Here is a 15,222-nt window from a genome sequence, read left to right as displayed (position 1 = left end):
AGAAGGCCAGTGGTATCCTGGGGGGCATTCAGAAGAGTGTGGCCAGCAGGTCCAGGGAGGTTATCCTCCCCCTCTACTCTGCCCTGGTGAGGCCACATCTGGAATATTGTGTGCAGTTCTGGGCTCCCCAGTTCAAGAAAGACAGGGAACTACTGGAGAGAGTCCAGCGGAGGGCTGCAGGGATGATGAGGGGACTGGAGCATCTCTCGTATGAGGAAAGGCTGAGAGAGCTGCGTCTGTTTAGCCTGGAGAAGAGAAGACTGAGAGGGGATCTCATCAACGCTTGTAAATATCTAAAGGGTGGATGTCTAGAGGATGGGGCTAGACTCTTTTCAGTGGTGCCCAGCGACAGGACAAGGGGCAATGGGCACAAACTGGAACACAGGAAGTTCCATCTCAATATGAGGAAAAATTTCTTCACTGTGAGGGTGACTGAGCACTGGGACAGGCTGCCCAGAGAGGTTGTGGAGTCTCCTTCTCTGGAGAGATTCAAAACCCACCTGGACGTGATCCTGTGCAACCTGCTCTAGGTGATCCTGCTCTAGCAGGGGGGTTGGACTAGATGATCTCCAGAGGTCCCTTCTAACCCCTACCGTTCTGTGAATCTGTCAATCAGTAGATAAATAAAATAAAGCTACCTTTTAACTCCCACTTTAGCTGTGAAGTTTTCCACAGGCTTCGGTGGACTCTGGATTAGGTAGGCAAAATTTAATTAGCCATAGAAACTGCAGGGCAGAGGCTCAGGGGACTGAGCAGCACCTGAACATAAGGACTATCTGGCAGTGCACTGGTATGTTCTGATTAGCGATGAAGTACAAGTAACACCTTGCAATGCAAAACACGCTGAATATTTGTGTTTGGTTTATTCATACCAAGTTCACATCATCATCATAACTTTCAAATTTTGCATCAGGTAAAAAAATATTTAATAGAAATATTATGCCACTAGGGATATCCTTAAGAAACACACATAATTTCTCATGAAAAAAAAAAAGTCAGATCAGGCCTTTCTTTACAAAATATTATTTTCTTTTACAAACCTTATACAGTATGCCATTTTGATTAGCTTTTGCAATAAATAGTTCATGAAAGTTAAATTAATTAGTTATATATATGTGATGCTTGCTTTTTAAATTAATGCCATAATACAGTCCTAGGTATTGCTACAACTTAACAGTGAGCCACTACAGTGGCAAAAATTACGTGTCATTTAATTCCTCATTTATAATCGTTTCTTGTATTTTAACAAAATAAAATGATTCTGTCAAAAGTCTGTATACATGTCTTTATATGTGAATTTTTACTGTCTTAAGAATGCAGCGGTAAGAAGACAAACTCAACAGCCCATTTACTTTTCTTTTGGTCCGAATGAAGTATGAGGAGTGCATTTAGGCCTTTTCTGAATCTGGTACTATTCTTGAATCAGAATCTTCTTGTTCAGAGTCCTGAAGGTGCTCTGTTGTGTTGCTGGCCTCATGCCCAGTCTCGCCACAATGATTTCTAGATTCTTCTGAAATGACAGTTAGCTTGTCATAAAAAAGATGCTCTTCTTGTGGGAGCGGAGCAAAAAACTGCGAACCACTGGGAGGCTTGCTCAAAAACTGTGAAGGAAAGAGGAAATGAGAATTAGGCTGCACCAGCCATACCATCCTGTTTGCTTAGAAATATGTTTTCTATTGTTTTCCACACATCAATTGGCTTTCTCAGTCCTTAGAAGTCCCAGAGTGGTGACAATCTAACAACCTCTCTGCTCGCTTTAACATCCTGCGCAAGGCTTGGAAGCAAGTCAGAAGTGCCTTTATTTGCAAGAAGATAGCCCAGGGGTTAGTGACTTCTTTGGAATATAAGCTTTCTTAAAAAAAAACCCCAAACCAAACAGTGACTTGACTGCAGGTGAAGGAGTTCACAGAGAGATCTGTCAAATAGCTTCAAGAGATGTGAATCGCTCCTGCCACCTCAGAGAGCTGCCTGCTCAGACACCAAATAATGATGCTTTAAATGTCAACATAAACCATAACCATTTAGTCGAGTAAAGGAGAGGGAGGGAGATTTGCAGGGCTATGCAGTTCAGTGAGAAAGATGACTTAATTTTAGTATTGAAATATCACAACTCCCTCCCACTCCCCGTTCTATTGAAAAGATGGAACCGATCTCAAGAATCAACATGGACTTCGCGGGATGTCATGACTGTATTTTGAACGTCAACAGAAAACTAGCACACCTACTCAACACAGTAATAACATGTCAACCGCTCATTTTGGCCGCTGAAGTGGCAGTTCATTTTATTGGTAGTGGCTGGAGGAGTACAACTGCATTTTGTTCTTGTGACCTGACCCCTCTCTATCACCTTTGCTTTTAGTGCACTTTACATAAGAAACAAGCTGCTCTATCGAGAGTCCTGTTCACTGTAATTACAAAAATAAATACTAATAGTATTACTATTTGACCTTTTCCTAGCAAACTGCGATTTGAAGTGTTCCATCAGTAACCTGCAATCTCAAATGTTCATGTAGTGAAACCACTGCCTTTGATAAATGTCATTTTAGGTAAGCACGACTGACCTTTGATTACTGTGATAAACCACTACAACCCACTAGCACAAACAGAAAATTCTCCCTTTCTTGTAAGAAACCTGTGAGCAAAATGAAATTTGACCACATCCTGTATTGATCAGAGCACTGCCACGTTCTCAGCACCTGAGCTCCAGGTTTGGCAACCTACTGTGTGCTGAGCATGTGCTCACATTAAAGCACGAGACTAAGGTTGCTAAGTCAGCTGCAAAGCCTTCGTCTGCGGATCTCAAAATGAGTCAAAATGAAAGACCCAGGAGAAACTGCAGGAAGCTTTGAAGAGTACAGGTTGCTAACTTTAGCGTACGTAACACTCTGTGCAGCCTTGTTTCTTGGAGGAGCCTTTTTACATTGCTATATGGGTAACAGGGTCAGTGGTATTCCCCAACAGTAATGGCTAACAGTCATTGCTCTCATCTTATCTTGATTTTTCAGACTTCACTACCTTCTTTACTTTAGTCAAAACTCATTATTATACTTGCAAAAGACCTTTCTTTCAGGAGAACAAATGTGAAATTTTAACTCTAAAATGAGACAGTGGGGACAGATAGCTCGGTTGTTCACTGTCTATAAAGAAGAATTGAAAGTTAACACCTGTTACTCTCTCACTTTGAAATGAAAAAAATCCATCCTGTTTCTGAGCCATATAAAGCTTCATATTACAAATTAGGCAGTTGCTTTAGGAATAAAAGTCTATGCCAAGTTTTAAAGTTGTTCTGCTTTTAAATATTTTGTACCATTCTGTGCAAAACAATTCAGAATGACAGTATTTCAGAGTTTATTATACATCGGTATACTTCAAAAGGAAGCCGAATTTCACTGCTCCTTACTTAAGTCTACAGCACCACAGAATTCAGTGAAAAAGCTTGAGGTAACATTCATGCAAAATTTATGACCTTACAATGACAGGAATTAAATATTAAGTGAACTAACTTCCACTACCTTTCTCACCCTGAAAAGTACCACAGGTGCAAGTGGAAGAAGGCAAAATAAAAGAAACTTGACAGGTTTTGGCACAGAGAACCTTTGAAAGGCAGGCGGTTCTGCTGAAAAGGTTGATTTTAATTGTGTTAGGTAGAAAACAAACCTCTTTCAAGTGCTGTGGGAAAATATATGACGGGCAGAAAACGTGTTTGGTGAGTCGATATAGATACAAAATGGAAAAGAAACAAACAGGAACAGATATTACAATGACCAACATTGATCCTAAAAGGATGGTCACAATCATCCACACAGGAGTTACACCTTCAAGAGACAAGAAAAAAAAAATTAAAACCGTGACTATTAATTTCTGAATATATTCTTTTCAAATTATCAATTTATGGACTTTTTTTTTTAAAATAAAATACTACAAAATAACTGCAAACATAGTCTTTGCTTCCAGATGCAAAATACCTCTTAGCTCTTAAATTTTTAGTCTGAATAGGCTGTGGAAGTTCTCAATAAAGTAAGCTTACAAGCCGTCATATTTAGCCATCTACAGTTACACATACTTGTGATTCTACATGTAATACTAGACAAATGATTAAACAGAACCATCCACAAGGTGATACCATGTAAAAAGCTACTGTACACCCTTTGGTGTTTCAGGAGTGTAGGAGCTGACACATAACACTACCAGTGTGTAGGCTTTCATTTTTCTTTAAAGAAATCTGTAAAAATGGCAGCAAAGATAGCTGGGGACAAAAGTTTGTAAAATTCTAAACTACTGAGCCTTTAAAAAAATTACGTCATGCACGGGGATTTCACAACAGGCAATAGGAACAAAGATGTATCCATACATTACTCTATAAATGTTTTAAACCAACCTACGCTGACTCCGCACTGTTCTAGCCATGAACTAACAAGCAACACCGCCACCAAAACCTACCTGCAATTCAACTGCACTGCATGCAGATAATATACATGTAGGAAAAACATATGAGGAAACATTTTATGAGGAAAAACCATATAAGAAACAGGTCAGCCCAGTGGCTTCCCCAGGCTTCCCCCAGATGGCTTCCTCATCAGCTTGTGTCTCTGATTTTCCACAAGTTATCCAAAGGTGTAAGTTACTGGAAATACACGTTATGGCTGTGAAAACGGCAGTACCTAGGACTCTATCCTTTCTTTTAACCAGGGACATCAAGCTCCCTGCTAAGATGACAGGGTCAGACCACGTGGTGGTGATGGCTGGACTCTGCAGACAGCAGCTAAGGTGGCGTGGCAGGAAAGGAAAGCGCTTGTGGTACCTGACGCTTTCCTTTTCATTCCAAAGGCAGTTGAGACAAAATAGTTGCTGTGTGTCACAGAGAAAGAGCATCGTGGCCTAGCCTCACGACAGACACTGGCAGTATCGCCACAGATGAAGCAGACTGCAACGCAGGGTCCAATTCCTTTCTCAGTTGCGCATATAGGGGACCAAAGGCTTTCATAGTGAAAATAGCTGATGGCAACAGAAATTCAGGCACACAGTGCAATTAGTGAAGAGCCTATGCTCCATTTAACTCTGATTTTCAGGCCTCTGCAGCGAAGTAAGGCATCGTGCCATCAGTGCTATATTGCTTGTAGTTTTCACTTCGTTTCCAACTCCTCTGCTCCAAAAGCACACGCGTATTAACCACCAAACGATACTAAAGTAACAAACACATCCATTTTGGGCAGGTTTACACGTTACACCGATTTTCATTTTTAATTGCTTTTCACATTGCCTAGTTCCCTACAGCGCGTGCCCCATTTTGCTGCGCCAGGCATTACCGTTGTGGGTTGTCTGCTCACAAAGCTCTTCGCTCAGTTCCCCCACTTTGTTCCACTCGGGGACAACTGCTTGCACTTGAATACAATATATTGTCCATGGCTCCAACTGAGATAATATTTCAGAATTATGTTTAGTATCTATGTGAGTTACCTAATAACAGAGAAGAACACAAAAAATTTGAAAAGCAATAGTCCAGCGAATGGACTAGCTAAGTAAGTCAAATTACATTTAGTAGGACAAATCCCAGCAATTACAGCTGCAACGTGAATAAGGCTTTTAAAGGCAGAATGAAATGCCCTGCCTATGTCACATAACTGATAACTCTACATTGATTTCACCTATGGTTGGAGTGTGAGACCACTCACACCACTGACTTTCTGGCTGCTTCTAGCAGCATTAATGAAGTTTGAGGCTGAAGAGGCAGGCCTACAGAGACGAGATAAATGAGATCTGCTTGCAGAGAGAAACGATTGCCTAACCAGATGAGATCAGCTAAGAGTGCTGTTACAGACAAACATAATTTAATCTGAGACAGAGCAAGTAGGATGGATGATCTAGACAAAAGAAAGAAAAAAGAGAAAGAAAAAGGCTTGTGGAAGCTATTAGGTGACTGACTGAGGATGCAACATGCTGTTTAGAGGCATGATTGGTTACATCCCTGTAACTATACGGTCCCTGCAGAGTATAGCAATCCCTACAACACAACCGATTACTTAGTAACAGATTCTTTCTCCAGGCTGAGAAGACTCTATAGCTAGCTAGGTTTCAATATTTTGAGCAAGCATTCACTTCAAAAAAGAGCCTTTGAAGTTACATAGTCTATGCCTTTTGCTTTTTTGATCCCTATGGAAATTTCCCAGGCTTCTGCTTTGAAGTGTTACAAGCACAGCTTCTACCTGAAGTTCCCGCTTCCTCTGGTAATCTGCCTAAGTTTGCATCCCATATGCTGAAATAGAATCATAGAATAGAATCATAGAATCATTTAGGTTGGAAAAGACCTTCATTGAGTCACCGCCAAGTCCACCACTAAACCATGTCCCTAAGCACCACATCTACACGTCTTTTAAATACCTCCAGGGAAGGTGACTCCACCACTTCCCTGGGCAGCCTGTTCCAGTGCTTGATAACCCTTTTGGTGAAGAAATTTTTCCTAATATCCAATCGAAACCTCCCCTGGTGCAACTTGAGGCCATTTCCTCTTGTCCTATCACTTGCTACTTGGGAGAAGAGACCAACACCCACCTGGCTACAACCTCCTTTCAGGTAGCTGTAGAGAGCGACAAGGTCTCCCCTCAGCCTCCTGTTCTCCAGGCTAAACAACCCCAGTTCCCTCAGCCGCTCCTCATAAGACTTGTGCTCTAGACCCTTCACCAGCTTCGTTGCCCTTCTTTGGATGCACTCCAGCACCTCAATGTCCTTCTTGTAGCGAGGGGCCCAAAACTGAACACAGGACTCAAGGTGTGGCCTCATTGGTGCTGAGTATGGGGGGACACGATCATTTCCCTAGTCCTGCTGGCCACACTATTTCTAATACAAATACCTGCATTTCTTATAGTCTGGAATTGAAAACTAGTCTGTTTTTTGGGAAGTTATGATCTCTCGTTTTTTGGAATTGAATGCTAAAGAATTTTGCAGGGTAACAAATACAAATCAGAATGATATGTAGAGGAGTTCTATTATATGAAAATTGTACTGATGTAGAAAGCAGTAATTATGCTGTGACTGGTATCTTCCAGTAAAGGGGCTTCCTATTTTCCTGTAGTAGAACTCATGACCCTGTAATTAATATATTATTTATGATCTTTCTCCATGCATTCTGTACACAGAAGTCTTTTGAGCCAAGTAACACACCTGTCTGTGGAAGAGGCTGTCTATCAGAAGAAGAAAGCAAATTACACCTGACAGAAAGTGAAGAGGTGAAAAACTGGAGGAAGGTGACCACAGCTAATGTAAGGCCCCATCCACGGTGGCATTTGCAGCCCAGAGTCCCACAAAGAGCACAAATACTTCAGTGACATCAGATTTGAATCCAAGTCAGCTTATCGCCATGATCACAGCTACTGCTGATGTTACAGCTTCCAAGTTTACCCTTGCGTGCATGTGTGAAACACAGATTTGGTGGGGAAGACACCACTGCAAATCAATACATCGCTAAACTGAGGCAATAAACTCTCAGAATGTCGCAGTTATTTCTAATTATGGAAAGAGCCAATTATGTCCATGCTACTGTTTAACAACACAGCTATCTGCCATTTGTTCTGAATGCCAGTTGCAATGACTAAACTTTATTATACTGTAATTAGTAAAGATATACTTTAATTTCAGTACTGTTACCTTTCAGAACTTCCTCAGTATGGTATTTTAGCACGAAAAGCCTATATCAAAGTCACGGAGTCACAACATGCAGGAAGCAGAAGTTACCTTTGTATTGCCACCTTTCTTCCAATACAGTATTCTGTAATTCCACGAGCCGTAATACTGCTTTAGAGGCCACTTGTCATGTTCATGTTCAGCAAAAGGGCCTAGGAAATCCACATGCAGGGACCCAGACTCTGACTTCACTTTTACATCAGGCGGCCCAATGACTGCTATATATTAGAATGGTGGAAGAGAAGAAAGAACAGAATTCAGTTTCAGATCGTTTTCAAGCTGACGTTTTTACACAACCTATGACAATTCATGCTTTAAATAATTTTATCTTTTAGAATTAATTTCCTTTCATGGATCACGCATAAATAAATCCTTTCCTTACAGAACTGGTCTTGAAAGGAATTTATCTTTGCAGTTAAATAACAGGTACTCTTGCAGACTACATTTCCCATACGCTAAACTAACTCAGTTCTCTTTTGCCAGCTGCAGTGACACCTGGGAGAGGAAGGACTATTTCTATAAGTTATTACTCACTTCTCTTTCTGTGCCAAGCTGTTGCAACATCTGTCTTTTCTGAGGAGACCCTCTGGTGAAGTGTTTTAATGTTTCTTTCATTGTGATCACTTTGAAAAACTGAAACATTTGAATTATTTCTGCATGTCTTAAAGACTGAGCTGCTTAGACTGAATATTATATTCTCATATTTTGAAAATGGCTTGTCCTTATGTTTTTGTGCCACAGCCTAAATTATTTTATAAGTAGCTTCATTATCAACTACATTGTGCCTGCAGTGAGCTCTCCATTAAAGTCTCCTGTAATTCCAGCAAACAATTCTGCCTTGGCTGCCTTGACTAAAGTTCTGCCTGGCTACAGCCGCACTATCAAGTGCCTAAGAAAGGAAGAGCTCAATATACAGACAATTTTACATTCCTCTAAAAATATGGGTTTCGTTAATTAAAAATAATTTAAAAAATCTGCTTGCTGGACCATGCATTCATGTCATGTTGATGAACACGTTGTTGAACTTGTGAAAAATAATGTGAGGAGGATCTTGGTTACTCTGGTTTTCTTAGGCTATTCCTACAAGGGAGCGTGGAATTGCTTACAAAAGCACTAGTAGAACTAACAGAAAGGAATATCAGGTATTTTTATCATGATGCCCTCTCAGATCAGCTATGATGACATTCACAATCCTCACATCCTCCTCAGAGATTTGGCCAGTTGGCCAGTACTCCCAGGTCTTTCTTTCCAGGTAGTTTTATAGGCAGATTTTTTAGTCCGGGAATAAGCTGTTTTTCCAAAGCCAAGCCTGTTGTGAAGGCCACAAGCTCTTTCAAATAGATGTCAAACTACAACTCTGTTAATGATTTACAAGTTTGCTCTTTTCTCTGAAAAATCCATCCATACTTTTTGTATTACACTTTCTTTTGGCTGTAATTTACACTTGCAACATTGTATTTTTATTTTTTTTCCGTGCTATGTTTCAGTGCTTCTGTTCTAGGCAGATAAATTATATCAACATTATGCCTTTGGAGAGAGATAACCAATAAAAGCATTTTGAAAAATAAGGCTGTAAGCTGCAAAGTTACACTCCAAGGAACAGAACGATGAAACTTGAGCAAATGAATGCAGAGTAAGAAAAAAAAAAAAAAAAAAGGATTTAAAAAATTTTTTTCTCCAAGATGAGGTGTAACAAAAGCTTCCTGCATGGTTTTGTATTAGCAGCTAGAGGAGAAAAAAAGCCTTGGTAACATTAACTACATAATCTAAAATAATTTAATTTTTGCTTCTGAGTGGCGTAAGAATGTACAAAATAAAGGACGCTCACTGGTAAAAAAGCACTCCTTCATTCCCCAAGCTCAGGTGACAGCAACGTAATCAACATCTCTGTTGTGCAGTCTAATGCAAGGCAATGTCTTTATCATCTCTCACAAACAACTGTAAAGCTTCACTAAGAGAATGGCAATATTATGCAATGAAGATTTCTTGACTAAAAATTAATCTTTCTCTGTGAAATTGTTTTATTTTTCAGTGGGAAAAAAAAAAGAGGAAAGGTTTTTGTCTGACATAGCAATGAAGAAGAAAGTAATTGAACTTATTTAGATATACAGGAAGGCTGAATCCTTGTAGAAAAACTCTCCCTGGCCAAAAAATATTAATGATCCTTATTTTAAGGGAAAAATATACAGTTCTTAAAACCTCCTCAGAAGAGGTTTCAAGTACCAATACTAACATCTAGTTACAATAGTGAACATATTATGCTTTCTGACAGCAACTTCTGCCTTCAAAAAATGAAAGGGTTACAGTTAAGATTTTATAGTTCAATGTAATTAAATTTACAAATGATCCGCATGCTATAGCTTTTCTTACGGAGTCAAATTGTAACAGTGCATAAATAGCAGACAATATTTTTTGTGGAAGATTAGAAGAAGGCTTACTGTCATCCATTGGCTTAAATCTGATGGTCGCCCAGTCTGAATGGTTATTTTCTGACTCTGCTCTGACCTGTAAAACGTAGTCTCCGTATGCAGACAGAGAAGAGACATCACACTCTGTGAGTCTCAAGTTTGTGCTCACGTTTTCATACATGTCTCCAGGGAAGTTAATGCTGTATGGAAGAGAAACAAAATGCATATGATGGGTAAATTATAACTGACTAAATGTCTTTCCTCTCAATTAACTGGAAAAGTGGCATATCTGTTTGTTAATGCAATCAGTTATGACTCATGAACACAAAAAGCTAGATCAAGTGTGTAAGAAACATTACTAGTGTGTACACATGCATTAAGCATTTTCTATGCATCTATACATCTGTGATAAAGCTAGAGATTAAAATTACGATTCAGTAAATAGAAGGCCTTTTCTTGACATTGCTTACAAAACTTGATTCAACAGACAGTAGTTATCAGACAAGTCTGAAAATATTAGACAATACCACTATGCACGGCTTTGCTGTCTAACTTGGACTTTGTTCAGAACTGTCTTTAACACATGCACATAAGGAAAATTCAGAAATAGAGCCCGACAGCTGACTGGGAACCATTGCATATATGATATTCTTTCTGTTTTGCATCAACAGCCCACCTAAGAACGTAGTGATCAACAGGTAATCACTACCAGAACCAAGAAAAATCTTCTTTCAACTAAGATGGCCCATACCCTTGGTTTAGGGATTTCTCCTCAGCAGGCACCTGCCTGTGGGTGCCATCATCTCCACTTTAAATCCTACCTTGTCTTGGCCAAAGAATTCAACCTTCAGCAGGAACGCTGAAGAGACCTCTGGCCCACCATGTGGTTTCCCCACTGAGCACGGAGGCAGGCAGGGAGCCCACCGCTGGGCTGAGGAAGCGGCCACCTTCCTCGATACAGCCGCACGGACCACTTTTCCCAACAGGAAAGACCAACATGGAAGGACACAGTGGCAAAACCAAGTCAAAGCTAAATCAACCCACCCAAACCGACAAAAGGAGACCTCAGAAAAACGTGTCCTAAATTTAAGGCACTGAATGGATGAGCCACGTGCCCGCAGTTCATCGGGCATTTCCACTAAGGGCGCAGGCAAAGCACAAAATGGAGTGAAAAATCAGAGAAGGTTCTAACGCTCAGCAGGACTAAGTCTCTTGACTCGCAGGTAACAGCTACACGATAGAGAGAAAACACATACGGAGCTAATAACGGCCAATGTTAAAATGTGTTTCTGGTTCAAAAAAAAAAAGGACATACAAAGCTGCCTTGGGTGTGAAATGTGTGGAAAATGTCTCTGCCCTGTTATTTAGCTCAGAAGATAAGCTTCTCACAAGCTAAAAGAAAGGGATGGCTACTGATCTTCCCACCAAAAAAGAAACAAATCACAAACACAGGCAGCTGTAAAATGTGAAATAAAGAAAGCACAACTCCCACAGACTTACCTCTTAGATTGGACAGTGTAACTTATATTCCCTTTGTGAAACCTAGGTGCATCCCACCGTAAAATGCTATGAAGATTAACTGAAATAATTCTTGGGTTTTGGGGTTTTGGCACTATTCCAGATACTGTAGGAGCAATCAAAAACAAACGTTTTAGTATGTGTTCCTCTGGTGACTTTTCAGTCATCCAAAACTTAAATACAGCCTTCTTTCTCTTCCTTGCCTCACTTTTTTTTTTTAAACAGACTTTAACATAATTAATTTAAATCCTGACACGCATTGTTCCTTCTGAGCTTATGCAACACAAACAAATTAGCCAGCATCAATGGTTTCCAGTAAGTACAGTCTTTATGATATCATCATGTATTACGCAGGAGCGACTTCTGAAGACTATTCATCATGCGTGACTGACTTGTCAAGACTTAGGGCCCATCAGGCTACACGCATGAACTCTCACCGAGATTGTCAAAATGAAATTTTTCTAAGTAGTGCTCCAGTAGCACTATGGAAACAACATGGGTGTGTGGATTGATTTGTTGGGTTTTTTTCTGAAAAAAGCAGTCTTTCTACATAGACCTCAGTATAAGACTGAGATAATTAAAAAAAAAAAATCCACTATAAGCTTGTTTATATCATCACTGCACAGATTAAACCAGGCTTTTGAAAAACAGAGATAAACAAGAAGTACCTTTGAAGGCAAGAGAACTATTGAATACATCATATAGATAAACACACCATTAATTGGCACTCTTCACAAGTGATGAAAACACAATTGTTTTGCTTTATTGAAACTGAATAAAGGAAACCTAAAGTAGTATCGATGAACAGGCCATTACTATAATGATTTAATTATTTCAAAATAATTGTTGGTGTTGAAACTAAAATAGAAAAGATTTTGGCCCATTATTGCAACACAGGCGATCAATGCAAACAAATCCTGTCAGATCAGATTAGTGCTTAAATGTCACAGGAGTAAAACCTAATGACATATGTTCTAAGGAGAAAACTAAACAACCTATTTTATATGTCTATAGTTGATGCATAAATACATGAAACAAATGTATCAGTTACCCACCTTTAGCAGACAAGAATTTTAAATCTAAGCCCTGCTTAAAGAAAAGCTGTTTCACAGACTCAATTCCTAAATGTGACCCTTGCACCCAACAAATTAACCCGAACGCACTTCACGTCGTGAAAGCAGAAGTTGCTTGCTCCCCTGCACCCAGACCTCCTTGAGAGATGCTGTCCCTGCGCGTACATGCCCTCAGCGGAACCCACCTCGGGCACTTGCCTTCAGAGATCTCTGCCCGCACGCAGCCTGGGCCCCTTTGCAGGCACCTCTGGCCTCCTGCTCCCATACCTTCTCCTACCTCCACGATCCCAGGTACGCAGAACACTAAGGAAGATGGGTGTGGGTAACAGACTGCGTGAACAACGCAGCCGAAAAAAATTTCTGGCTAGTACAAGGTAGCTGATTTCTCCTCTCCCGCACGACGTGGTCCTCGCTACAAAGGACCCTCTCTAGGGCGCTGCCCGCACTTTGAGGAAGCTCCCTCCAAAGGTTTGAGGTAGGCTTGTAAATTCCCAGTAAAACGCGTGATGCCTTAGAAGCCTCACTTCCCTGACAGGGTCTTCTACTTTAAAAGCCTCCAGGTAGCTTTTTATTCCGCACCGTGGACCTGAAGAACTCAGAAAATTACTTCTATGGTTTTGTTCCTTGTAAATGAAGGGTTTGCACGCAGCTCGCGTCGCAGCCTTAGACACGGCCTGTTTCGGGAAACGTACGGCCGGGGCCAGTTGAAGCGGCCAGGGCGGCTGCTGTCCCAGTGCCCTGGCCGTGCCCAGAGCAGCAGCACAAGCGCTGCCGGAGAAGGGCAGTCCGTGTCGGGCTCCGCTGGCCCACGCTGCCACAGCTCACGGTTACTCTGCCTGGAAGAGCGTGGTTTTGCTCCAACACACATGTTGCATCACTGAGACTTGCACAAGTGTCCAAAACCGAAAAGGCAAGTTACAGTTTCCCCGCACAGATACAGCCTTTGGGGAAAAAAAACCCACGCGTGGGCAGCGGGAGCTGGGCCCTCGCCAGCGGAGCATCCCTCCGGCGCATCGGCAGCCCTCCGCCCCTCCGGCCAAGGCCCCCTGCGAAGGGCGGGCGGCCGCCGGCCTTTCCCCGCTCCGCGTACGGCGCCGCGGGACACACCCGGCCGGCTGCCCCCTGCGACCCCGCCAGCGCCGGCCCCCGGGCTCTCGGGGCAGCGCAGCCCCGGAGAACGAAGCCGGCCGCCTCTAGTGACCCTTGCTCCCGCCGCCCCCACCCACCCCGGCGGCGAGGCGGGAATCGGAAGGACGATCCGTCGCCTGGGCCGGCCGGGCTCCTCCGCCGCCCCCCGCCAGGCCCGGGGCGGACTCACCGCAGAGCAGGAGGCAGCTGTAGAGGGCGCACCGGGGGGCGGCGGCCATGGCGGTTCCCGGCGCGGGTCTCCCTCAGCAGCGGAGGTGCCGGCGCCGCCGCGCCATGGTGGCAGCGGGCGCTACCCTCACAGGCGGCCACGAAACCCTTCCGCCTTCCCGCGGCGGGGCGGGGAGGGGCGGGACTCGCGGCGTGCGGGCACGGGGTGCGGGCACGGCGGCCGCCACGCGTTGCGGGGCTTCACCCTCCGCCTAGGGGGCTGACAGCCTTCCGAGCGCCGAGGGGACATCACCCGCGCCCCCGTCAGGTCACCCCAACTTTTCCAAAGCCTCCCCCGATCAGCACAGCTGCGTTCCCCTTTTCAGAAAGGGCATGCCCAGCACCTGAGGGAGCTGAGCTGGTGGAAGTGCTCACCAAGCCAGTTTCCATCATTTACCAGCAGTCCTGGCTAACCGGGGAGGCCCCAGTTGTAGACGGGCCGGAAGGAGGATCCGGGGAATGACAGGCCTGTCGCTCTGACCTCAGTGCCAGGGAAGGTCATGGAGCAGATCATAAGTGCCATCACACAGCATGTACAGGACAACCAGGCGATCAGCTCAGTCAGCATGGGTTTATGGAAGGCAGGTCCTGGACAAACCTGATCTCCTTCTGTGACGAGGGGACTCGCTTAGTGGATGAGCAAAAGGCTGTGGATGTTGTCTACCTGGACTTCAGTAAAGCCTTTGACACCATTTCCCACAGCATTCTCCTGGAGAAACTGGCTGCTCACGGCTTGCACGTGTGTATGCTTCGCTGGGTAAAAAACTGGCTGGATGGCCGGGCCCAAAGAATTGTGGTGAATGGAGTTACATCCAGTCACAAGTGGTGTTCCCCACGGCTCAGTACTGGGGCCAGTTCTCTTTAATATCTTTATCAATGATCTGGATGAGGGGATTGAGTGCAGATGACACCAAGCTGGGTGGGAGTGCTGATCTGCTCGAGGGTAAGAAGGCTCTGCAGAGGGAGCTGGACAGGCTGGATCCATGGGCCAAGGCCAACTGTGTGAGGTTCAACAAGGCCAAGTGCCGGGTCCTGCCCTTGGGTCACAACAACCCCGGGCAACGCTACAGGCTTGGGGAAGAGTGGCTGGAAAGCTGCCTGGTGGAAAAGGACCTGGGGTGTTGTTCGAAAGCCGGCTGAACATGAGCCAGCAGTGTGCCCAGGTGGCCAAGAAGGCCAACAGCATCCTG

At 43.4% G+C, this 15,222-nt stretch overlaps 1 protein-coding gene across 3 annotated transcripts; it reads right to left on the bottom strand.

The window, feature by feature from the left end:
- Positions 1 to 848: 848 nt before the first annotated feature.
- On the bottom strand, positions 849 to 14,172 carry IL10RB (interleukin 10 receptor subunit beta). Of its 3 annotated transcripts, XM_054818467.1 has the most exons (7): positions 13,995 to 14,170; positions 11,586 to 11,709; positions 10,116 to 10,285; positions 7,729 to 7,895; positions 5,307 to 5,457; positions 3,658 to 3,815; positions 849 to 1,601 (listed from the first exon to the last, which is right to left on the bottom strand). In XM_054818467.1, exons 1-7 carry the CDS (start codon positions 14,041 to 14,043, stop codon positions 1,389 to 1,391), a joined length of 1,032 nt encoding a protein of 343 aa, XP_054674442.1. In that variant the 5' UTR covers positions 14,044 to 14,170; the 3' UTR covers positions 849 to 1,388. The 3 variants fall into 3 exon arrangements, with proteins under 3 accessions (XP_054674442.1, XP_054674434.1, XP_054674451.1); XM_054818459.1 differs by lacking the exon at positions 13,995 to 14,170 and having other exon boundaries at positions 11,586 to 11,785; XM_054818476.1 differs by lacking the exon at positions 3,658 to 3,815 and having other exon boundaries at positions 1,353 to 1,601; positions 13,995 to 14,172.
- Between the last annotated feature and the right edge of the window lie 1,050 nt (positions 14,173 to 15,222).

The sequence above is a fragment of the Grus americana genome, chromosome 1 (assembly GCF_028858705.1).
Source record: "Grus americana isolate bGruAme1 chromosome 1, bGruAme1.mat, whole genome shotgun sequence".
Classification (NCBI taxonomy): domain Eukaryota; kingdom Metazoa; phylum Chordata; class Aves; order Gruiformes; family Gruidae; genus Grus; species Grus americana.
Note: the sequence above shows the minus strand (reverse complement) of the source record. Positions and strands in the feature narration are given on the sequence as shown.